This window comes from Dermacentor andersoni, chromosome 5 (assembly GCF_023375885.2).
Source record: "Dermacentor andersoni chromosome 5, qqDerAnde1_hic_scaffold, whole genome shotgun sequence".
NCBI lineage: Eukaryota > Metazoa > Arthropoda > Arachnida > Ixodida > Ixodidae > Dermacentor > Dermacentor andersoni.
The window spans coordinates 180,249,643-180,274,477 of NC_092818.1; the positions used below are offsets into that span (position 1 = coordinate 180,249,643).

General features: G+C 44.7%; 1 protein-coding gene across 5 annotated transcripts in view; it reads left to right on the top strand.

Annotated features, from left to right (window-relative positions):
- Positions 1–24,835, top strand: part of LOC126531685 (juvenile hormone acid O-methyltransferase-like) — a 224,335-nt gene that overhangs the window by 108,845 nt on the left and 90,655 nt on the right. For all 5 annotated transcript variants that reach the window (XR_008612757.1, XM_072288469.1, XM_072288470.1 and 2 more), the window contains exon 2: positions 15,768–15,829. Coding sequence is in view for 4 of the 5 variants with exons in the window: in XM_072288469.1 (XP_072144570.1) it covers positions 15,768–15,829 (62 nt within the window). In the remaining variant the exon portion in view is untranslated. The remainder of the gene's footprint in view (positions 1–15,767; positions 15,830–24,835) is intronic.

A 24,835-nucleotide genomic window follows, 5' to 3' on the forward strand; every position in this document is an offset into this window, starting at 1 on the left:
GTGAAGAGTCCGGTTGGCTACCCTAGGTTGGGTGAATAGGAAAGGGAAAGGGAGAGAGAGGGTATAGAGACATGCACGGATAGTAGTTGAGTCAAAGCCGCTCGTACAAACCAGACCATCTCAGAAAGCATAAAAGTGCCTTCGCTGCCATCTGAGCCGATGATCGGTGGGGACGGCGCTCTAGTACTGTCTGTTCACTCGGAGGACGACAATCTAGTTCCCTGTCCTCCAATTGAGGACACTGGCACAATAAGTGGTCAATGTTCTCCTCGCATTCGCAAACACCACATACAGGACTATCAGCCATTCCAATTACTGCTGAATAAGCTATCGTGAAGGCAACTACCAGCCACAACTGGCACTGAAGAGGGTGCAGTCCGGCCAGACGTTCGAGTTGCAGTGAATAGTTTAGCCTGTGCAGTCTGGTGCGCCCTGTATGTGCGGTATTCCACTCTGCTAAGGAGAGGGTGCGTGCTAGAATGCCAAGTTTTCTCGCAGCGTCGGTCTTTGAGAGAGGAATGGGGACGCAGTGGTCTTCTTTGTTTGACGTCCAAGCTGCCTTATCAGCGTCATCATTTCCAATTATACCCCAATGGCCTGGTACCCATTGAAAAGAGATATCATGGCCTTTTTCTCTCAAGTGGTGGACAACTTCCACGATTTCACACGTGAGCTGATCGTGAGTTCTATGTCGGAGAAACCACTGCACACATTGAAAGCCTGGCCTTCAGTCGGAGAAGACTGCCCATTTTCGAGGACTTTTCAGCATTTATCACATGAAGTGCGTCGCGGAGAGCCGCAAGCTGTGCAGCTGTAGACGTAGTGATATGGGAAGCCTTGAACCGCTGGGTTATTCCCATTGTTGGTATAACAACGGCGCCACCGTAACTTGTTAATGTGGTTGAGCCATCAGTATAGGCACATGTGTGTATAAATTTCTCGTACGGGAGGAGTAAGCTAAGTTGCTTGGGTGCAGATGGCGGCAAGTCAGATTTTTTCTGAAGCCCTGGAATTGTTAGGTTTATTTGAGTACAGCTCACACACCCTGGAGGAATCGAAAGTCCTCCCGAGGTGCGTAACCTTACCTGAGGGAGGTACGGTGCGCGAAAACAGTTGCACTGAATGTCTTGTGGGACCTTTCTACTGGGAGACTTGCGAGGTGGTGGGTAGGTGTCCGGTAATTGGGAGGTCTGTGTCTGATTATGTGGTTTATTTATTTTAAGTGTCGCTACGGTGGAGCAATTGCCGGCAGCAACTGCAAGGCTAATCCCACCAGTAGCCTACAACAACTCAACTCAACTCAACTCCGGGCGAAATGTCTTATGTGCACAGGCATCGCTTCAATGTTAATGTGCGTACTAATAGTGTAATCGTGAGCGAGTGCAATAACTTCAGTCCTTGACGCAATCTGCGGTAGACCAAGGCATATATTGAGGCCTTCGGTTTGGGTGCCTTGGATTGTATTCAGGTTAGTTCTGCAAGTGTTGAAGATGACCGGTAGGCTTTACCACAGCAATCCAATAAAGAGGTCAAGTACAGTTGCAGCATACATTGTTTTGACACTCCCCAGGTCTTTCCTGCTAGGAACTTAAACATATGGCAAATTTCCGTCGGGCGTTTTCTCACATAATTCACATGTGGAGCCCAGGAGAGAATTCTATCAATGACCATCCCCGAAAATCTAACTTGCGTTGTACGAGACCAGCTGTCCGTGGACGGATATCACGTGTGGAGAGATTGGTTCCCTAGTAAATACCACCATTGCACACTTTTTACGTGATATTTGAGGTCTTTGTTTTTGAAGGTGGGGTGATGTTAATGTGGCTGCCTTCTGAAGCCGCGCGCGAAGGTGCAGTCGCGCAGCACCTGACGTCCAAATACAAATGCTGTAAGCATAGTTGTAGAGCCTAACGGTAGATGGAAGGATGTCAGCGAGTCCGATGAGCGTTAGATTGAAGAGCGTTGGACTCAGTACTCCACCTTGAGGCACCCCAAGGTTACTCTAATGCTGGGAGGTTGCGCCATCCTCAGTAAGTATGAAAAGGGATCTTTTATGTAGATAGCTACTAATCCAGAAATAGACCTTGTTCTACTGCCTCTAACGCGAAGAAAACCGCTTTGGGTGGTACGTTATCGTATGCTCCTTTAACATCCAGAAACAGGGTAGCAGATAATTTCTTGCAGGACTTCTGGCGCTAACGTTGTCTGACAAGTCAATAACGGTGTCTATGGAAGGACGGCCACGCCTGAAATCGGCCATTCCACCTGGATATACCTGGTAATGTTCGAGGTACAATTTTAGCCATGCTAGCACCGTCTTCTCTACTAGTTTTCCGATGCAACTGGCAAGCACTTGATCGGTATGATGCAATGTCTACAGGCGACTTGCCAGGCTTGAGCAGTGGGATTAGGCGACAGGTCTTCCATTCCTGGGGAACCATACCTATCTGCCAAGAGCTATTGAACAAGATCAGGCGCACTTTCCGAGCCTCTTCGCCAAGATTACGTAGGGCACGGTAGGTTATACCATCGGGTCCTGGTGATGGTATAACCTACCGATGGTATAAACTAACGCTTGCACAAGGCAAGTGCAGCTTCGAGTTCGTCCATGGTGAAAGGACTGTCCCTGCGAGGGTCGCATGAAATCGGTGAGTGGTCGAGCGTCGATGTTCCAGCGGATCTAATTTCGCCAGCATTCCTCTTGTATAAATCGCCAGCGACGTCGTTCTCTCTGCACTGTTGGTGAAAGTCCAGACTTGAAAGGGTGGCGTTGCTGAGGGGTTCCACGGAGATAACGAACTGTTCTCCATATGTGAGACAAAGGTTTTCGTGGATCCAAAGACTTGAAGAATGACATCCATATTTGAAATTGAAGTTTGTCCATGCGACACTGATTTTTTTTTTTTTTTAGTTCTTCTGGCCAACCTCAAGTCATGTATAGACATCGTGCGCCTGTATCTTCGCTCTGCACGGCGACGAATTGCACCAAGCTTTTCCAGCTCAATGTCGTATTCGGTGCGTGTAGGCATTCTTGGAAGTGAATACGTGGCAGCCTCTAGGGCACCCTTTATGGTCTCGTCTAGGCTGGAGGGCAAGTCATCACGACAGCCGTCTTCGACAATTGATTTGAACATCGGCCAGTCAATACACCGAGTGACGCCGGCTAACTAGGAGCCCGTCAACGCTTCACTACTAAGATAAGTGGGTAGGTGGTCACTTCTCCGCGTTTCAATACCCAGAAAGCGAAGGAGCATGGAACAAAGGTGAGCTCCAGGCAGATACATTATACAGTTTCACGCAGAAAGGCGGTGCTTCTATCATTTAACAAACACAATTCTTGTTCGGAGGCAAATGACACTAATCTTCTGCCCCTCGAGTTTATCTTAGGACTTTCCCAGAGAGAGTGGTGGGCATGAAAATCTCCAGTCATCACCAAAGGCTGCGGAGTCGCTGTTGTGATTCATCGTAACCGCTCGCAGCCCAGCCGACTTGCGAGCGGTATGTAGGCTCCAACTACTGTGAAAGTGAGCTTGACTTTCTTCACTGTCAGACAGATGAACTGGTTTTCTTGGTCACGTGGCACTGGATGATAGACATACGTAAGATCACGTCGTATTAAAACGATGATCTTGCTGCATTCTTCGTTTGTGGCGAACATGAAACACAAACACCGGGACAGTCTGGTGTCAGCTGATAGGGGCTCGCAGATGACAATGATGGAGAACGGATTCCCGAACCTAAACTATCGAATGTCCGACATGCGTGACTTAAGTCCTCTGGCGTTCTACTGAAATATCGACGCGTTCCGGACCTCGTCACGAAACTAGGGCTTCTGGAGAGCCATGATTAAAACGAAGAGCTGCAAGTACTAGACTCAAAGTGTCAACCGCCTGTAGCGCGATTTGCGCAGACGAAGATTTCATTTTGTTTTGTTAACATTAACGAGAATGGCGTTCGTCAGCGACCGCAGATTGTTGATGAACTGGAGATCATCAGCCAACGTCGCTTCAACAGTTGCCGAAGCTGTCGAGGCCGGTGCGTTTTAATGTAACTTAACAGAGCGTTGTGGCCTCGATAGCTCAGACCATTCTTCAGGACACGTGAGCCTTACCGCTTTGTTTGCTTTCCTTGTATCTGTCTTGGTGGTGCTATGCGTTGATGCGGCAATCCTTCTGACGGCATATGGCGTGTCACTATCTGCAGCTGCGGTATTTCGTGAACATTTTCGGTGTCGAAGCCGACGTCGCTGAAGAGCGGCAACAGTCTCTCGATGCGTTGAATTGTCCCGCACCATTCGTTTGAGGATCGCGAATTCCTTCTGCAACCGCGGGCAATCCTTTGTTGAGGCCTTGTGAGCCCCACTGCAGCTAGCGCACTTTAGAACATCTGTGCTGCAGGCGTCTTCTGAATGGGACTCAGAGCACCGTGGGCACACGACGTTGTTCACGCAGACACCCTTTACGTGGCCAATCTCGCCACATTTGAAACTCTGGAGGAGCTTCGGTACGAATGATCGTACTGGATGGCGGAATGTACTACTTTCACGTGGGAAGGAGGGCTGTCTCCTTCGAACGAAACCTTCATACATGGTGTGTTTCCCAGTTAGAAAATTCTCGTAATGAAAGTGCCTCCTGTCACCGTTATGATCAGTATTGGCAAGTCGTCATTCGAGATGGCATCGCCGACATCATAAATGACGCCCGCAGTACCATCGTGCCTGTTGGGATCAATGATCGCACCTTCACATTGTCGATCTTAATTATATTACTTAGGCCTTGTAGGGCACTCTGGCGTAATACATCAACTGCCAGGACATTTTTGCGCAAGTCTATCGTCACGTCTTTAATCTCATTTGGCAGCGTTTTTCTCGAGCAACCAAGAGATGACGTTCCTGTCTAGGAGCCGCAAATTAGTCGCCGGGTCCGTGGGCATGAGGAGCATAGCTTGCGGCCAGCGCTGAGGTGCATTCTTCATGGTAGAAGTGCTGTCCGACGAAGATGCCTTCAGTAGTCTTCTTTTTGCTGATCTACTCATCACGACATTGAAGTCATCGTCCGACGAGTCGTAGCGCTGTCCGAGCATAACTCAGTGGCCTCGCTGTCTGTATCGCTTGGCGCGCTTCCACTTTTTCCGGACGTTATCCGACCTGACTACTGCGCACCAAGAAAGTCCTCGAAGATCTCTTCATCCCTTGCCGCAGGGAGAGAGCGGCAGCTCCCAGAAATGCAGCGAAACAAAACGAAAAGGCGGAGACATTTGAGAAAACTGCTACAAATGTCGTCTGCTACTACGCCTGCGAACGCGAGAAAAGTGAACTCTTCTCGCAGACGGTAGGCACTTGCGAACGCTCTCGTTCTTTTGAAAGGCTTCGTCGGCTGTCAAGATTGCTGAACGTCTTCAAGTACTTTTAAGCACATTTGCTGCAGTGCCAGCTGGGACGCTTGGGCCTCCTACGAGTATGCTTCATTATATCTTATGTTTACGTACCGCTTCTTCTGCAGCGCGCGCCAGCAGCTGTTTTATTGTTGCTTTGCGCTTACCCACTTTGCGAAGCAGGCTACAGCCAGAAAGCAGCAACACTTCCTACCACAAGTAAGTTTGCGTTCTCAAATGCCGCACAGACACATTTCAATGCGCACATAGACGAGCAATGTGTAATGAAGCCCTCAACTAAATTTGATTGTTAAGCCACTAGAAGTGCAACAGTTTATCTGGTAAACAATATGCCCTATGCAAGCGGTCAGCCATCTTGCCTTTGAGCTCTGCATCACTAGTACAAAAAAGTTACTGGCAGGTTATTAAACACCCAGCACATCTGTGCAGCTAAACTTTGCAGTTTTAAGGCTTGCAGTGCGAATATAAGCATTTACAAGAAGCCAAAGAACTGTAGCAATGCGGTAAGTTGCATCTACGTACTGACAACGCAAAGAGTGACTGAACGAAAGTTCGCAGTATGGTGCTTGTATAACCTATAGTACCTTCTTTTCGCTCTTATGAAGTTTGATAAAGCAGGTAACGTCACAGCGTTTACCTCACACACTTAACAAAGCAAGGTCAAAACAGTCAAAACACGTTCTCTCAACGTTTACGATGCAGTCGTTTTCTCGTCAGGGCTTCGTCAACAAGCCGCGACGCAAACACCGGCCCACCCGCTAGCCCAGCGCGCTATCACCACTTCGAGCAACAGAAGAGAGGCAGACAGCTTTGCGGCGCACTACCCCACTGCGCATTATAGCAACTGCGCTCAGAGCGAAACCAAGAGCCCTATAACGTAAAACTATTCCAATATGTTTTTATTCCAAACTCCGGACGTTAAGCTTGCGTAACCGCCGACGCAAGCATCGGGCGGTCACCCACAGGTTTTTCTGAAGAGACCAATCAAACGCTGTCCTCGTTCATAAGATCGAGGTCACTATTGTAAGCTTAAAAAACGAATGACATTGCCTACACTGAGCGGCTTGTCTTATGATAATTGGCTGACAAGAGGCGAGGAGCACGCTCAGGTGGAGAGGGATTCAACGGGACCGAGCCACTGCACTGAAAATGGATAACCGGATGAAGAGGGTGGTGCCGGCGTCTGCGATTGGTCCGCTTTCCCTTACTTAGCTTGAGCTGGCTGGTCGAAACTCGCGGTGGCAGGCAACGGAAGCTTAAGAATGACGCTGAAACGAATCCTCAGCAAAGAAGAGTTGGCAGAATGACGTCGTAAACGTGCCGAAAGTGCTCGAAAACGTTACACGGCCACGCAGAATGTTTGATTATACTCAAATAAACACGTAGTCTCCGGCAGGTGCGCGTCACTAGTGCCTGAGCGATCGGCGGCAGCCATCTTTTATTCCTTTCGCAACGGAGCAGCCTCCGGCTTTTCAGAAGAAAATTCAGTTTTGTTTGGCATAATAATGCTTCTTTAACGCGTACACGTCACATTGACGAGGTGAACTTTCGCAGTTTTGTGACGTCGTGTGACAGGCAGGTGAAGTGGGTGCAGCCGGAAAAGTTTTGGCCAATAGTCGAGGGCTAATAGCGAAAAGTGGTCGTATAAAAAATAACTATTTGTCTTTTGTTCGGTAAAATCATGCATAATCAGTGTATACACGTCATATCATATGGGGAGCTATCACGGCTTTCGCGACGTCGCGTGACACACAGGTGAAATGGGGGTGGTCCAAAAAAGTTTTTAACCAATTGCGGAGGGCTGATTGCAGAATTGGAATAGAAAAGTTTGGAATAGTTTTACGTTATACGTTTTACGATACCTGTTATACGTTTTACGATACCTGTAGACTAGTTCGCTAATCAACAGACTACCAATCCATGGCCTGTACTTCCCATCATTCTCATGATAGTTGAACGATCGCAGCACCCAATTTCCCTCTAATTATAGCAGTATGAAACTCTATGACACTGGTGCGTCTCTCGCCGGACCAAAGTGAGACTCGCCCACCGAAGTCGTTTCCTTTCTGCGCCACTTGGCACAGCAGTTTTCTTAGTTGGTGTCATCGCAAGCGGAGCAGCAGGTGGCGTCTAAGCACTGCTCATGCATGTTCAAGCTACACTCCGTAGGCGACGAGGCGTCACAGGCCAATCGGACACCTAAGACGAACCATGTTCGGAAACTGCGTCACCTACACCACCTACACCAGGCTACACTGCGTTGGAGCCTCCGCTGCGCTGAGACTCCCAAAGTGCTCACTGTCGGCGCTCGTTAGTGTCATGGTGCAGTACTACGCTTCACCATTCCTAGATGGTGGCGCAATCTCTGTCAACAAAGAGCATATTTTACGCGGTTGCGCTGACGTCACATCCGTTACAGGAAGTGGATAACGGACCCTGGCATAAGACACCTTCGTGTTAAAATGATAAAAGTGGGGCCATGCTTCTTATTTTTGCGCGAATAACTAGCTACATCACGTTAGCATTATAACCGGGGCCCTACCTGCTGTTAACGAATCAGGTCAAAACATGGCATGCTGCAACAGACATCATAGACCTCCCTTTTCGGCTTCAGTGCTTAACGGTTTCTGGCAACATGTCAACCCGCATACTGCTGATACTTTCAGGGAAACAGTCAACACCGCTAATGCACGCGTTCACGCAATAGAGGCTTTGCAAACCTATAGAACGCATAGTATGCTTTGCCTTTGCGAGTCTATTTAACACCACGTGCTGCCAACGGTATTGTAATGGCCCAAATACAGCCATGAGCTTTGCGTTATAAAACCATATCAGAAACGTATTGTTCTGGATCAAAGCGTGATTGACGCAAAACTACCACCATATCGAAAGGACGCCCATGTCGAAAATAGAAAGTCCATTAAGTGCGGTCAGTAATGTCGGCTCTCCACCTGAAATCCCTAATTCTGCCCTTACATTTGGCCAATGGGGGGTTTGGCACAGAAGGCTACAATTGATGCACCGGTGTTTATTGTCCTTAGTCACGGCGCCTAATTCATCACCTATTTCTTGGTACCATTATCAATGCGAGAAAGGGGCACTCGTAATATGCTTGATGGAAGAAATAATTGTAAAATTGAAATCCGAGGCCGAGTTGAGAAATCATTTAGTTAGTGAGAACTCTTTCTCACTGCCCGACCCGCCCAGTATCATAATTGGCTGCCGCCATATTCCTTCAAATCAAGGTGGCATGCAATGCACCTTGTGAATCGCGCACTGTGCCTTTATTCACAAAGCAGCTCACAAGCTGAAACTACCAGCAAGAGCAGGCACCACATAGTCATGAAACGGAACTTGATATTTTTTTTAAAACAGCTTATATAGTTCAAGTAGTTCTTATGAAATGCGACCGTTAGGTACTAAACAGCTAACTCGAAACTAAATTATTTTAACTGATCAGCCTATATAGAGACAATGGTGGACATGAGAATTTGCGTGAGAACTACCAACAGAATTTTACGTTTAACAAAGTTTTAGTTAATAGTTTCTTGATTACTCACCTTCATGGAACATCTAAATGAGAAATTTAAGTCATTCAGTACGCAAAGAACACATTTTTTTGCAAGAAGACTGTCCGCCACGTACCAGCTTGAAAAAGTAAGACCTCAACATCTGCACTGAAACGCATTGTTGTCCGAGTTAGTATGTTTCCACGCAGTGTATGAACACGCCGATAAACCACACGTTCGTGGAAAAAAAAAAGTTCTACGCTCGCACTATACTGTCAGCAAGGCCGGGCTTCAGATAACAGCTGCCTCTATAGGAGGCCCCGACCTAGTATGAAATCGGCCGCTGCACAGATGTTGCTATAAATTATTCGTGCGCGAAAACCACGACACGGGATGCCGCAGTAGTTGAATGGACGAACGGTATTTGGAAACGTCTGGTCCCATTTAACGCGAAGCTTTAGCCGACAGTTGGGTGACAGCAGGGGTGGCCATTCTGACAACACCTGTACCATGTTGCAAAAGGGTCTGAGTCTACCCGAGTAGAATGTATTGATTTTCGGCAACCAAGACTATTGGTGAGCATAAGACCTAAAAAGCGTTTCTTCCGGACAGTCGACATGACCACGACAGAGTACGGAACGCCTCTTGCTGGGTGGCCAAACGAAGTTGAGTTTTTCCAAACTTTACACGCACCTCTGTCCACCTCACACTTTTTTTTTGTGGTTTCTCACCAAGGGATGTTATGCTTTGCTGTACTGTACTGGAAGAAGATTCAGATATTCACTTCGTTTATTTTCTTATCCTCAGCATTCATCGCGCCGACTGCCTGTCAGAGACAGGGAAATGAAACGGGATTTTACGCCTGCGCTGCAATATTTCGCTCAAGAGTTAGGCGTAAGTTCTACGCGTGTATGATTGTATGACCATGAGTTCTACGCATGTTTCATCCAAAATGCGCAGGTGTATAGAAGGCTTCATTCGAGTTTTATTTTTATTTATTTTTATTTTCAAGTACTAAGTGTGTTGCATACGTAGTCTGCCTTTCGTCGAACATACACCGGTTCAGGTGAGTAACCTCAAAGCTAAATGTTTTGTTTATTATTTATATATCTCATTGACAAAATTTCTGTTACTTCTAAACGTGAACCGTAGTAATGAACTGAAGCAAAATATGTGAGCTAGCCAGCTGCAACATCACTTCACTTTACTACCTTAAAGAGGGTATTACTAAGGAGTGAGGCGCATAAAAATTAAAACAGGATCAGTACGAAATCATTTCAAAACAAGTTTTACAAATAAAGTTTTATTGCGATAGCAATTATATGGACACTACAAGCGCATTTTTGCCGTCGTCATCACCGTGATGTTCCATATGAAGTACAAGGGCGATAACACCGTTGCCGCGCGCCGTATGCTGTATGTTCGAGTGAAAGCATGGAGGGTAAGCCGACGATCGCAGCTCAATTAGTGCGCGCAAGGGGGGAAAGCGGGGAGGAAGAGCGCCGTTTTCCGTCGCGCGCACAAAACTGGGGGGTGTGGAGGTAGCTGGGGCGTTCTACTTCGGTAGCGATTGCGCGTGGCGCGGCATGCGGGGTCGCGCCGGCTTTGTCTTGGAAGTGGCCTGCTTTGGGGGAGAGTATAGGTGGGCCGACGGCTCGTAGCTTTGTGTGTGTTGCGCTCTAACCGTTCAGTTTTGGTTGAATTGATAGCACCAAGGTCACTTCGGTTGGTGCTGCTGCCACTCTTCCTCACGCCAGCGTTTTGACAACGAATGTCCGCGCTCATCGAGTGTGATATGCGCATGTTTGCCAGTGCGTGCTGACTCCATGTTTGTTAATTTAGTTAGTAAGCAAATGTTTACAAGTTTACATGGCCGATAAAGCTACTGTCCTTACTTATTATGGCTGTCTACCAATTTGCTATCGCAGTCGATGCTTCGCCATTCGGACAAAACTTTGATTTCTTCTTCTTTTTTTTCGTTATGCAAGCACACGCGTGTTCAAGCCCGTTGGGGATCCAGAATGAAAATTCACTGCGCGGAAACAAGGAAAAGGCTAGAAGAACATGAACGAAAACAGCGCTTGTCCTCGTCCATGCTGCTCTGGTCATTGTCTTGTTTCCGCACTGGGAATCTGCGTGTGGTAGTATGCACAGACTGTATTGATTTCGGGTGGCATCTTTAAACTGCAAGAAAAAGAAAACACGTCTCGTCAAATAAATGTAGGCCATGACTTGGTCATCTTATTTGCGCTAAGCGTATACGTCACGTTGCAGTTATCACGGCAGTTCATTCAGGTGGAACTACTACTCTAACAAGATAGGATCATAAGGTTAAAACAATGAACCATGCTCCTCAAGAGACACCTGCACGGATCTAGAATATTTACATCCAAAAGAGAGCTTCTAGTACACCTAAAAATACGGCTTTATTTCTACAGGAAAGTTTGCACACCAGTGACCTATTGAAAGACAACACTCAGGGTACAGTGTTGAAATGTGCTGTGTGACATTAGGTCGCCATCTCTGCCAAAGATAGCATTAGCACCAATATTTACAAATGCCCAAATCATCAACGTTGTGAATTGTGACCACAGGTGTCAGCGAGTTTAGAGCACTCATACTTTTGTAACTATTACACTTTGATTAGACACTTCTGGAGGCATTCTTTTTTTCTAAATCACTTGCCCGATAGGACCTAGGTATGTTTTGTTAGGCGGTGTGTTGCCGGAATGAAAAAATTCTGCCAACTCAGCAAATTCTGAAGCTGGCTAAATTTACACCAGTTCTTTATTGTGATGTGCACAGTGCGACAGCATACAAAGCACGAAAAGGTACAACAGAGACAAGCGCTGTCTCCGTCGTGCCTTTACGTCCTTTGCTGTTGCGATGTGCACATAATGGATTACCAGATAGCCCAGTTTTACACATTTCTTTAAGTTTGAGACAAGATCTGAAAAGTAAGAAGTTTGGCGAAAGGGCCAGCGCAATTTCCGGAACCACGACTGTGGAACAAACATGTTTTGCGTTTTGTGTTCCTTGGGCAAACATCGTTGTTTTCTTCCAAGTTCCCCCCTACCCAATAGTGGCTACCTATATTTCCTTCCCACAACGCAGTCTTCTGCACAGCACGTGCATTTGACTCTGCAAAATAAAGTGATGGAAAGAAGATTTCGAGATGTTCCTATGGCTTCCTCCATTGTTTAGCTCTAAGCTGCTCGCAATTTTCTTGGGGTCTGGTATTTGTTCAAGTCTTCGCCACTTCACTAATGAAGTAGCTGAATAATATTTTTTTCAAATTTTAGCGGTTCTCTAGCGTTCAGGTGTCTGGTAAATAAAAAGAAATATACAGATCCAACGCAAATATCAGAATACATTACAAGCGAAGGTTCGGTGATTGGTTAGGCCGATTTGTTGCTATATAGGAACTGTTTTGGTTTGGCTTGGTTTCCTTTCGTGAGTTTTATGTAGGCATTATAGTGGGACATGTTCATTATACAGGATTGGCAAATAAAGTGCCAAATGCTAAGTGGCTAAATAAAAGAAATGAAAGTAAATCAAGGAATCCGGCAAATGTATTTCACCATTTCATTAACGGATCGGTGTTCTGTAGAGATGCTTGTTAGCCAACATTATATGTTCAGGTTTTATGTAGGAATTTACTTTTTGGGTTACGAAGAACAGAGGTGAGCATACTTTGTCAGCATACAAGGGTTATGCAAGCCGTTTTTCTGCTACTTTCACATAACCTTTGCATGCAAATGCACAAATATATCCGGCGAGATAGCCACGCCAAACCCGGGAAAATAGGCAGAAAGAAGCTTCACTTTAAAAACGACAACGTGTTTATGTAACGTCGCACATGAAAATTTTATTGTTTCGTAGAAGTCAGCAGTGCCCACACAATCTACACTGGTACGTAACCCAGCAATGATACATTGTATCTGTGTGTTAACACTTATTATGTCTTCGTGTGTTTATTTATTTATATTGTATTATTGAATGTGCTTGATTGACATGGCTTCTGTTTAATTGCACATAGTGCCGTTCTGGACGACTTGTTGAAGTTTTTTTTTTTATTTACTACTGAAGCACGTTTACCAAATGTGCTTTATTGCCAGAACTTTTTTTCTTCATGTCACTTCATCTCATCGTCCTTTGATCGTTGGACAATTTATTGTTAATAGAGCAGCAAGCGACGCAATAGTTGCCGAAATTTTCCCTTTTATCCAAACCAATCACTGACTCACCTAGCGATGAAGCGTTTAGGTGGAGCTGCACCTGAGCAATAACAGCCTGTCATTGTTCTTACTGATAGTTCTGTATTGCAGCTATGGGATTTGCTGCTGCTTCATAAAGCGTTACTGCGCCCACCAAACTGGCTCAATCGCTATGACGCTCTGCTGTCGCACATGAGGTCACGGGTTCGATTCCCGATCTCAGTGGCCGAATTTTGATGGTGCCGGCTTGCAAGAACGCTTGTGCACTTATATTTAGGTACACATTACAGAACCCTATAGGTAGTCGTAATAATTCCTGAACCCCCATCATGGCATCCCTCGTTGCCCGTTTCTTGCTTTGTTGAGGCAACTGTACAAACACTGACTGTGAGCTTATCATGGTTATTTTCACGCCGCTTTATTTTTTTAAATTATGGCGCTTCCGTCACCGACAGTAGATGTAAGCTTGAAATGGCTACCGGCAACGCAGATTGGCTAGAGATGATACTAGCCACAATCTCAAAATGGGTATAGGGCATGTTCGCAACGTTACAACCCACCGTGCCACACTACACGAACCTGTTTTGAACTGGACCTCATTGCAAGTGTCGTCTCGGCTAAAATGTGCGGCACGCCGGATGCTGCCGGCTTGGTCACGCAGCGTGACGCCATCTGTCGAGCCGGCGCAAAACCCGTACTGCGGTAATCACGGACCACTGGCGTTGAACAGGCAACCTTGCCTCAGCACCAAAAGATGACAATCAAGTATATGGTGCCCTGTATCTACCTTTTGAACCTCGCTATTGGAAATCAGAAAACTTCAGCGTACTAGGAGTTACAGCTTGAGTGTTATTGTGTACGAACATCGGGAAGAACTCGGAAGCATTATTTTTTGTAACTTGTTTGGGAAGTCACTACCGTATGTAACGCGGTTTGGAAGCCAGAGACCACCATTTTCTAAGTTTTGACTGGTAGCCCGGACGATCTCGTCTTCTCGCAACGATGCCCGGATTTTCTCGTCTGAGGGCTCGTCTGAGATCACTTGAACGTCGCCGACAATGGGAGCTAAAAGCATTTCATGCTTAAAGAACCAATGAATTGCCAAGGACCAAAAGAAAATATATAAGAGCTGCAGCTTACCCGTTCAGGAACCCTTTGAGCAGGCCAATCTCGACAGCGCGAATCCTTTCTTTTGTAGACACGAGAAAGCAGGAAATGTTAATACGATCCCATGATTTATTTTATTTGCAAGCACTTTGTCTCGCAAGTATGTGCCGCAGGGCATGTGGAAGGTAAACTTTTGACCACAAAAAGAAAGAAAGAAAGAAAGAACAGTTGAAAGTTTTACGTGCTTGAATTCACTGTACAGCAAAGTAGACACAGGTTGCCCGGCAGTAGCAGCTGTTTTTTCAGCTCCCTACCATAAATATCAGTGAGGTAGCAAATATTCCGTAAAAGACTAAGGAAATGACGTGGAGTACGAAGTGGAAGCTTCCAGCTGTGCGGCCTCCTCGTGTCTGTGGGTGCCATGCAGCAACTCCTGGGCACGTAGACCATGTACTCTACGTGCCGTTTCGGCCCCACCCACGAGTAGCCATATCGCCGACGGCCTGAACAGCCTGCTGAGGCCAGACGACATGAAAGAAAAAGCAGAGCACATCAAAATGAAACATGTTATTAATCCTGCCTTGTCAATAGAAAAAGTTAGTTGTAATGGCGACGCACAGCACAAGCATGGTGTCTTCTTAAGCGCTGGCCACAAGAAACGGTTTCAGGCTCGTTTCGAGGTGGCAATTACGCCTTGGAGCGGTTCCCTCAGTTTCTACTCCAGGGGTTCTACTACCTCCAATAACAGAATTCAGTTACAGTATTCAAATACGTATGTGTGGTTTTTTAAATGCTTTTTCAAAAATACAAAAAAATTAGGGTGATTCTATAATACGGTGGTTCACCCCAGAATTTTTTTTTTAACACTTCAGGCAATGTATGTACCGTTCAGATCTGTTTTTTTTTTTTTTTTACATCCTGCAATGTGTGCTGTTATTTACGTATGTGTCCATACATCTGCCATCTGTTCTGCGAAATTCTCAACTTACGTGCGCGTTTTAGACTTATGGTCGTGCTTTTTTCTCTATTTTTTTTTTGTCACCTGTTTACAGAACTGTGTGTGTCTATTAGTGTCGTCTTACTCTATGCTGTCCCTTATTTCACTCGTGAACGGAATATTGCAGATTTTCCGGATATTTGACTGTTTCCAGCGCGTTTCAGTGTTTCTTCTGCCTTTAGCAAATGCGACACCGAACTACAAACGGAACAGCGTGGTCTCTTCACGTCGTAGTAACCGAGCCGCTAGATGTATAGCTGTAGATTCGGAGACAACAACTCAAACGACACATGACGAAAATATTTGAGCCCTGGAGGGGCAATGTGCCTATTCTTTCCTCATTGGAAATGATGACAGCACCACTTTTAATAAACAAAATGTCATCTTTTCCTCTGGAGCACAATCTCCGCTCACGGAACTCTCGCGCACGGGAGTTCAATTTCAGGTGCCAGAACGTTTACTTTTTCTTTTTCTTGCTTGCTGCGCTCTACTTTGGCGTCACAAAAAAAATTTTCTCCACTTTTATTTCCGCCCCCCTTCCAGCCCGTCGACAACGTCAAGGAGGAGAAGAAAAAAAGGACGGAAAGACAGGGAGGGCAGCCAGTGTAAGTACCGGCTGGCTACCTTGTGCTGGGGAAAGGGTCATATAATGAAAGTTAGCAGGGAGGGCATCCTCTATTTTGATTGTTGGCATTTACAGCAGAGGCAGTCACATATTTTATAAGCAGTCGTTCGCAGTGCTGGCGTTTTTGTCACGTTAACTTCGCCGTGATACTATGCTTCACTGGGGTCACCTTCAAGCATTGTGGAACGTACAAAAGCAAAATAACTGACTTTTCGCTGGATGCAAATGATGTTGCAAGGAATTATATTCAAACAACGCCACGGAGAGCCTCTGGCCTGACTTGAAGACGCTTCAGGCAGCGATCAATATGGCTAACCTTGCCTAACGTCACTGCGTAAAGGACATTTCGAACAAATGTTCAAAGAACATACAATTCAGCTAACCTGCCTTGTAGGCGAAACTTATACCCGTAAGAAAAAATTGTTGTTCCGTCTTATGTAGCTATTCATAAACATTATCGGGAACGTCCGGCGTATCTTTGGACACTTAGAAGCGCAAATTACTGCTCTATATCTGTTAATTGGTGGACAAAAATAATGCATTTGGTTACAGCGTGCATGAAATAGTTACATTGTCTTCTTGAATTCTGCAAGACTCTTATTCGCAAGTTATTAACATACTCTAGAACGGTGTATACGGAAAGATTTGTGGCCTGTGTACATACAGCATTTGCGGTCTATAATTTGCAGATTTCAACTTATTCATTGTAACTCAGTACCCATGTGGGAGGCATTTCAGCCAAGACGACAGTACACTGACGAAAGAGACACGGCGACGCGACGCGGGATATACGCCGAAAATATTCACCATGTGGTTACCTCTTAATGCGTGTAATGGGCCAGTATACAGCGTCCGTCCACTGTGATGTCGTAGTACTAACATTTGAGCAGAACCACATTCCATCGGACAAGTTCGACACTGAACAGATGAACTCTTAACATGCCACCTTTTCAAGTAGAAACAATTCTAATGTTGTGCCGAGTATGCATTACGCGTTAATTACCTATGTGTCAAAGGAGTTTTCATGAAATTCCGCAACCAAAGTTTATATTTTGTTGCCGAGATGTATTCATATTGTAATTGTCGTGCGTTTGTGTCACGTGCTTTCTTAAGTTTGTAAGCTTGCCTGCTGCGTAAGTTGCGACCCTGTGTCCATCATTGAATGAAAGTCACGTTGACAGGCTTTTTCCTTTGGGGGAGCGGGGATGAAAAAGGGGGAAGGGAGTGATCCTCCTGATCTAGTAAAACTTGGCATGCCTGTCTTGTGTGCAAAAAATCAATGAATAAACGTCAATACTAATGTAATGTACCAATATGTCTCCAGTGTAAAAGAACTAAAAATTAGTTCAGCTGAGCTAGAAAGTAGATAGCTGTCGAGGTTGAGCTAGCATGTAGTACGGCAAATACACTCATATCAGTGTGTTCTGCGCTAACAAAATCTGAATATAATTAATCGTTTCGGTTATGCAACGCACTCCTTCAAAAATTACTGGCAGCTACAATGTCTAGCAAACCCATAACAGGAATGCAGAACGCATTGTATCGATATTTTGCCTGCGCGTGCGCACACACAGTGTGTGTGTGTAGGGAGGGGGGGAGAGGGTTGTTCCATGCTAAAACCTAACTCTGTCTACCACCTACAATTTTCATCACAGCTGTGATCCCGCACGCGCACTTTATTCTAAACACCGTATGAATAAGCTACACCGAAGAAAAGCAAATCTATGCGCAGCTGTGGGGCGCTGTTTACTCTACAGGAAGTATATAAATACCTGTTTCTGCCATATATCCGGAAAACATAAAAGTCACAGGCCAAAGCACTGGTATCAGTTCTGAGCTAGTCTGATAGAACTAATATATTGCCGACAAAGCCCAACAGACTGTCCGATCCATAAGGCATATATTTTGCGCCCATGGTGTTCTGCCTTCGCTGTCGTTCACTCGTTATGTACTTTTTATGTACGGCGTTACTCGCGTATTACCTCTTGCTTTGTGTACGTCCAGCTTTTTCTATTTCTATGAACTCATTTCTATGAGTTCATCCAGTACGGTTCCTCAGTAAAATTGTATTTTTCTTCGACGCACTGTTAGCCATTCTGCTTGTTTTCCGAAAAAACCCTGGCTGCGTATTACTTTCTTCCTCTTAAAAGCCGTTCAATAACTGTCATGTTGAAAGTCACCTTGTGCTTACATTACCATGTTTCTTTATATTTCACTTTATATTTCACGGTAAAGGAAAAAAATTAATTATGGGCTTTTCCATGCTGAAGCCATGACGTGATTATGAAGCACACCGTAGTGGTGAACTCCAGATTAACTTTGACCACCTGAGATTCGTGGTTTAGAACATTCTGAGTTTACTGCAAATGCGGTATTTTAAAAAAGAGAGAGACGAAAAGAGAGCGAAAGGAACGCTATAGGGAGGTTGGTCGGGTAGGTGCCCAATCTGCTATCCTACAGCTCAGTAGAAAGAAACTAGATGCGGATTCAATGCCTTGCGTACCCCAAAAGGTGCAGCTACAGAAAAGAAAAACGAAAATAAAGAAAAAAGCTTTATTATAATGTTTGTAATATGTTAGCGAAGGACTAAAATTTTAATCATCCAACAATCGTTCATTATGAACCTGCGCACCGGAACAAAGTGAACAGAAAAGAACTCGGGGATAGGCGCTTCTGCCACGCTCGTAACGCTGCGTATCGACAGACAGCCGGCAACGGAGCCTTAGTTGCCAAGAACTCTACGTGAAATAAAACTGAAGCCTTCCGGCATACGCCTGCAGACAATCGCGAAGGAGCACGACATCTGAGTACTTGCGCGCTATAGACTATTTTAAGGGTAAACAAGCAATGGCAAACATCGCCTGGTAATCATGTGCATATCCCCGTTTATCGTTTCTTCTTTTTTTTTTTTTCCTTCATAGCCAGCGGAGCACGTTTCACTGCGTGCAGTGACCCTAACGGATCGAAACGATCCCAGAAAAGAAGGTAACAACGCCTGAGGAGGTTGACATGGAAAGGCTGACTGCCCGGTCGTCAGGTTTTCTCCCAGCCACGCTCCGAGCTATTCTTCTTTTTTTATGACGGGCTTCTTGCACGGGAAACATTGATGACAGCGGCTGAAGCTTGGCAGCTCCTCTCTTATCAAGGCGTTTGGGCTTCCCGCATCGGCATTTTCCTGTCCTAGACACCAGGAATGCTTCCCAAAGCGAAAGACAGGCCTGGTCTTTTGTACATATGTATTTATAACCTCCCCATTTTCTGACACCGTCAGGATAGCTTGACGCGCTCGGTGTTGGCGGCCGAAATCCTGAGTTTCTGGGGTTTGACAGCGGGGCAGCGTGGCGCCGTACGACATCGTGTAGAACCCTTCGTGTGACCTTTTCTTCTTTTTTTGTACTCTGTTCCTTCACTTCCGTTATAGGAGGCCAGGTGGAAGCAGCGTACGCTCGGTTTCCCGCCTTGTTGAGGTCTTCTTTTTTTTTTTTTTACCACTGGTGTACGTCGCTTACATTTGTGGTCGTGCCTGCGAACTGCCACATATCGCGACAAAACCAAGGAAGCCACGTGGGGAAGTTTCTGCACCCTATAGACGACGCTCGATGCTGCGCTCGAGATGAAAAACGCGCCGCTGAAGATCCCGCCGCTTAGAGGCACCTGTACTCAAATGAGAGGAGCGTTCCTCCTTTCAAAAGTAGGCACCTCTCGACAAGATGATATCACGCCCTCTGCATTGTCGCAGTGTGTAAAAGTACAAGAGGACATTATTTATCGTTGATTGCAAATATTTGCTTCAGGCTACTGCATTTTGTAGATCCGACCAACAGGTAGTGACATTTGAACATGCGCTAAAATGAATAACATGAAAAATTAAAGGAAACAGTGACAGAAACCACAAAACATAAAACAAGCAATAAAAGAAGGTAAGCATTTATGTTTTTTTACTACACGACAAGCTCTTTCGTTAACCTAGCATTTAAATGAAAAATGCAGCAGGCGATAATGAAGCAACGGAGGAGAATCGGCTTACAGGATCGAAGGCGCAATGCGCTTCTGAACAAAGGCTCCGGGCCTCGCCATTAAGTGCATCGATCTTTCGGGTCTTCTAGCGCAATTTGCCCGGGAGGTTAAAGGCGCGTGACTTAAAGTAATTGAATCCGAAAGCCCGCACGTCTAGCAAGAAGAAAGTGCTGTTCAAGTAAGAGCCTTGCGCTTCATAAAGGCTTCGATGCATTCCAGCATACCTCAATCTTTATTTCGGTGCGCCGCACATCCATTGCAGTTTTATTCTGACCCCAAATACCACCGAAACTGCCGCGTTATAGAACGAATGCCTCTTGGTTTTTTTCAACGTACGCATGCCTGCTTATTCTCGCGAAGTGAACAAGCGAATGCACGAGTTCCAACAATTAAAACGGAGTTCAGGTGTACATGCCAAGAATGCACTTAATATATACTCGGTAAACAAGGCAACCGTGCGTGCCTTCTCAAACGCAGTGTTGGCGGTGCTTCTTAAGTGGAGAGGGAACGCGATTACTCATTCACTCATTCTTTTATTACCGCAAGAAATACGCCATGCATACTGAAAACATCGTTGGATTCTATAGCCACCGCGTCTAGTCTCAGTTCCATGGAACGAAGTATACTTTTTTTGCAGCAACATAAAATATCGCGCACGAAAGTTTTACAGAATTAGAAAACACACCAGAATTTCATAACTCACAACAACAGTTAATAACATGTGTAATAAGCACTTATTTATTGTGGGCAAAAAAAAAACACACAAGAATTTAATAACTCCCAATAACAGTTGTTAACATGTGTAATAAACATTTGTTTATTGTTGGCAAAAAGGGATTAGAATTCTAAATTAGGGTTCCACTAAATTTGAGTAAGCTCTTACCGTAAACATTTTGGCAGGATTAGGAAACACCAAGTGACCAAGAATTATGGTTAGGTGTGTACATTGGTCAGTCAGTGCTTACTTTTACGGAAGGAAAAAGAATACTAAAAATGATTATGTTCCGTTTCTTTTTTCCTAAGGGTGGAATATCCTCGTTATGATGCGCTACACAAAAATAAATGTTTTTATTCTGTCTTATTTACTGAACATTACGACATTCCCCGAATACTGGAAATACGGTAAACACTGGTGAATATGGGCTTCGTAACACGCGTTATAGTCTTTACGTTCTGTCGTCCGACTCACCACAGAAAACCGAAAAAAAAACAACGTATCTATGACGAGAAGGTTTCAAAGAAACAAAAACTCAGCATTGGTTTATTTTTTATTTGACACTGACATTTCTGCCATGTATTTCTCATCCTCAATTCTAGAAAAAAAAAGATCAGAGGACTTCCAGACCAATTTCGTTTGTAGCTCCTAACCTTCTTAGTTACGGCATTGAGCACCCCTTGTCAAGTACTCCTTCCATATTTAAAGCTACTGGCCTCAAAAAACCAAGTGTAGTCAGCATTGACAAGAAATAGCTTGTTATTACCACGATATCATTTATGGATTACAATAAATCTCTGAATACTAGGGTGGGTTTTGATAGCATATCATCAAACTGTCATTTATATGCCGCTCCCAAAAAGTATTCAAGTGTCGCTCAAAATACCAATATAAACACTATGTCCCCTATATATTTTAACAACTTAAGGTTCTTTCCCGGGCCGCTTTGAGATCGTCTCCATAATCGAAAAAGTATTGCGGAAACTGGGTGTCGAGCCCGCTAACTAGTTTTAGCTAGCAAAACACCTCAGTCACTGAGCTACTTGCTGCTCGTGTCTGATGTTAACCGGTCCCTGTGTAAGTACTGAAATACTTCAGGCCTGATCTCCAAAAGGCAGCAGCCGTTGAGTGCAGTACGAAGCCTAACGTTACGACTGGTGGTCTAAAAGCGGTCGTGCCATATATGCGAGGATGATATAATTTTAAAATTGCAATAAACACGACAAGACACGCACAGACAACGCTTAGCACTTGATTTGGTACCCTTACATCGCAGGCCCTTCAGCCTCAGCAAGATCTTAGGTCCTTGGTCAACATACTCATTGCAAGGACGAGCGTTACTGGCCCTTCAAAGATTTCTACAAGCGAGCGATATTCTCGGAAAATATTGAATAGAGTGTTTAAATGTGATAGCGCATTCTACGTTTTTCTTTTACCCGACTTTGGACAATCCAATGCCTGGTTTTTTTGTAACTTCATAAGACTTTAATCCGTCATTTCTTCTGTGCCCTTATTTTAGTCTAGCTAAGTGACCGGACTTTGTGTTTACTTGAGTGCACATATGTGACTGAACTCTCTGTTGCTGTGTTACTGAGTTGACTTTTGTTTTATTGTGGCATTAGTCCACTTACGTGACTGAAATTTGTGTTTTTATGATTTGGAGTTTTCTTTCAGATATAGTGTGACATGAGTGTACTTATGTGACCGGAATTAGTGTTGTTGTGATTTAACTGGATCTGTTACGATTTATTCGTATTTTTTATATCCCTATGTGAAAAGGTGTAGCCGGCACCAATCAAAGGCGACATCATCTCCTAAATAGCATATAATAATAAAAAGAACTTTCGAATGCTCTAGCAAAGTAGCCACTACAGCCCTTGTTGAACTTGCCTTATAGCTATTACGGGTGTATTTCCGTGATAGCCTGCGCTGTGCCAAAGGAACTTGGAAGGATGTAATCACCTGTAGAAGACCACCATGTCCTCCAGTAACCTCGTGTGTACAATATATTGTACAGTGACTTCAATTTTCTTCGAACGAACTTCAAAACAATTGCGTAAAATATTTATTCAGTACAGAAAGTAAGATGTTCGCGGAACTGTGTGGAAGCGGTTTGTTAAAATTTTTGGCGTCGGCTTTCTCAAAAATTGACACTTATTTGATGGGGACGGTAGTAGCGTCGCAGATGATGGAAAGTACATGTGAAGTGTATTTCGAATAGTGCAATATGACACAGAAATACGAGATGTATCATTGACGTGCCGAGCCACCACTTTATGTTATATCTTTATCTCTGTTTGTGCAAATTAAAACGGTTCTTACCTTAACAAGCACGAGGAAGTAATTACTTTCTCCGCCTACATAAAGATTCTGCTACCAGCGCTCAGCCATGGTATTAGAGCGAAGAGTGCGTTTTTCACATCATCATATCGTTTTCATATCCTTTCATGTCATCACTGTGTGTATGCATTATGCTGTCCATTTTCATATTCATTAGATGCCAGTCGTTAATAAGAACCCTCTTGAAGAGCGAATATGGTCCCTCGCTTTTCTTCGGGCATCAGGAGAAAATATCAAAAGGCATGCCGATGAGCAGTGACACATCTTGCATTGAAGCCCTAAATCGTGTATCAGCGCTTTCTTTCACCTCATCGTGTACCGTTCAAGGGGTTCAAGCCCTTAAGGCGTTCCGTTGCTGAGCACGGCGTGTCGGGTTCGATTCCCGGTCCCGAAACCACCTGCTAATGGAAGCAAGGTGCGAAAGGTTTGTGTACCGAGCTTTGAGTCCATGGCAAACAGTTGGAGGTGATAAAAAATTATATGCGCATGCGCTACAGTGTCTCACATAGCCCGTGTATTTCTTTAGGACGTTGAACCCCACAGACGAATAATTTTATCTAGTCATGGTTTGTAAATTCGTGTTACACAGGTTGTGCTATAGGCCACAGCTCAACAGCGAAACAGAACATTCATTTAGAGGCTGCGGTAGCATGCGATTCCTATTAAAGCTGCTCACTAGAGATTGCATGTTGAATGATACATCATGAAAACAAAACAAATCCAACATTGCGTGCGTGTGTGTACTTAAGTCATTTAATCATTTCTTCATGTCATTTTTGTATTTTCAACAAGCAAATTATGTGTAAAAGCCGGTGATGAAAGCAGCGAATATTTCCAATATCTTGAAATAAATCAAATTGAATGCGACAAATGTGTGATTCTAATGTTCTCGCACCATAAGGCGTCCTTTCACTATAGTTACCCTTTACTGGAGGCAATTGTCAGGAGAACACTATGTTGTTATATGTTTTGCAAATCTCCACACGGGATAAGGCGCCATTCAGCGACAAGCAATCGGCTGAAAGAACCTACGCATAATTCAAAGGCGAACAAGAACGGTTATATTTCTTAGTTATGATTTGGCTGATTTAATCTGAGGGGCTTAATGAATGGTACGTTTGTAAGAAGCAAAGAAGTAAGACAGGAAATATGTTTTAATGTTTCAAGAAATCGTGCTCACGATATATACTTGAAAGGAAATTTCAAAATGGGGAACTTAATCTTCAAGCACGCAGGCCAGCGTCGTTTCCCCAACAAGAAACCTCGAACTGCAGGCCTTAGCTGTTTTGCTATAAATCGCAAGTACTCAGCGAAAGCTTGAGGCTCCCACGAACACTTGATTGAATCTGGGCTCGCAAGCCCGATGTAATCTGCCGGCGCATATTTCGCCAGAAATTTCCCCATGTGTAAGGCAGCATGGCACTTGAAGAAGTCCAGCATCGCCTTTTCTCTTTACGGCGGCTACACTTCGCCCTTCTGCGGTTTCTGTTCATTCAGGTTTCAGGCAGCAAAATTCAATCTGATGTTGTCGTCGGAAGCTTGCGCCTATGTGCTGGAAGCGCAAACTATTCCAGGAAATTATTGCTTGTTTGTGGGCGCGTCAATTGTAGAGTCTGAATTGACAAGTTACTATAGTTAGCACACACAGTGAGAACGTTTTTAAACAGCAAAGGGTGGAAGAACGAATAAGCTAATTAGCGTACGATTCAACTTATCGTCATTAATAATGTATTAATGGAACTCGAGATTGAAAATACACAGATAATAAACGTCGCGGAGAACTTTAGTTTTGTGAGCCTAGTTGTTTCAGTACCTATTTTCTGGTTTCTCAGTACTTCACTGCCAGACAATCATATCTATTTTATGTTGTACATGGACAGCTGCGGAAAGACTGAGGCGAAAAGTACCTCGACT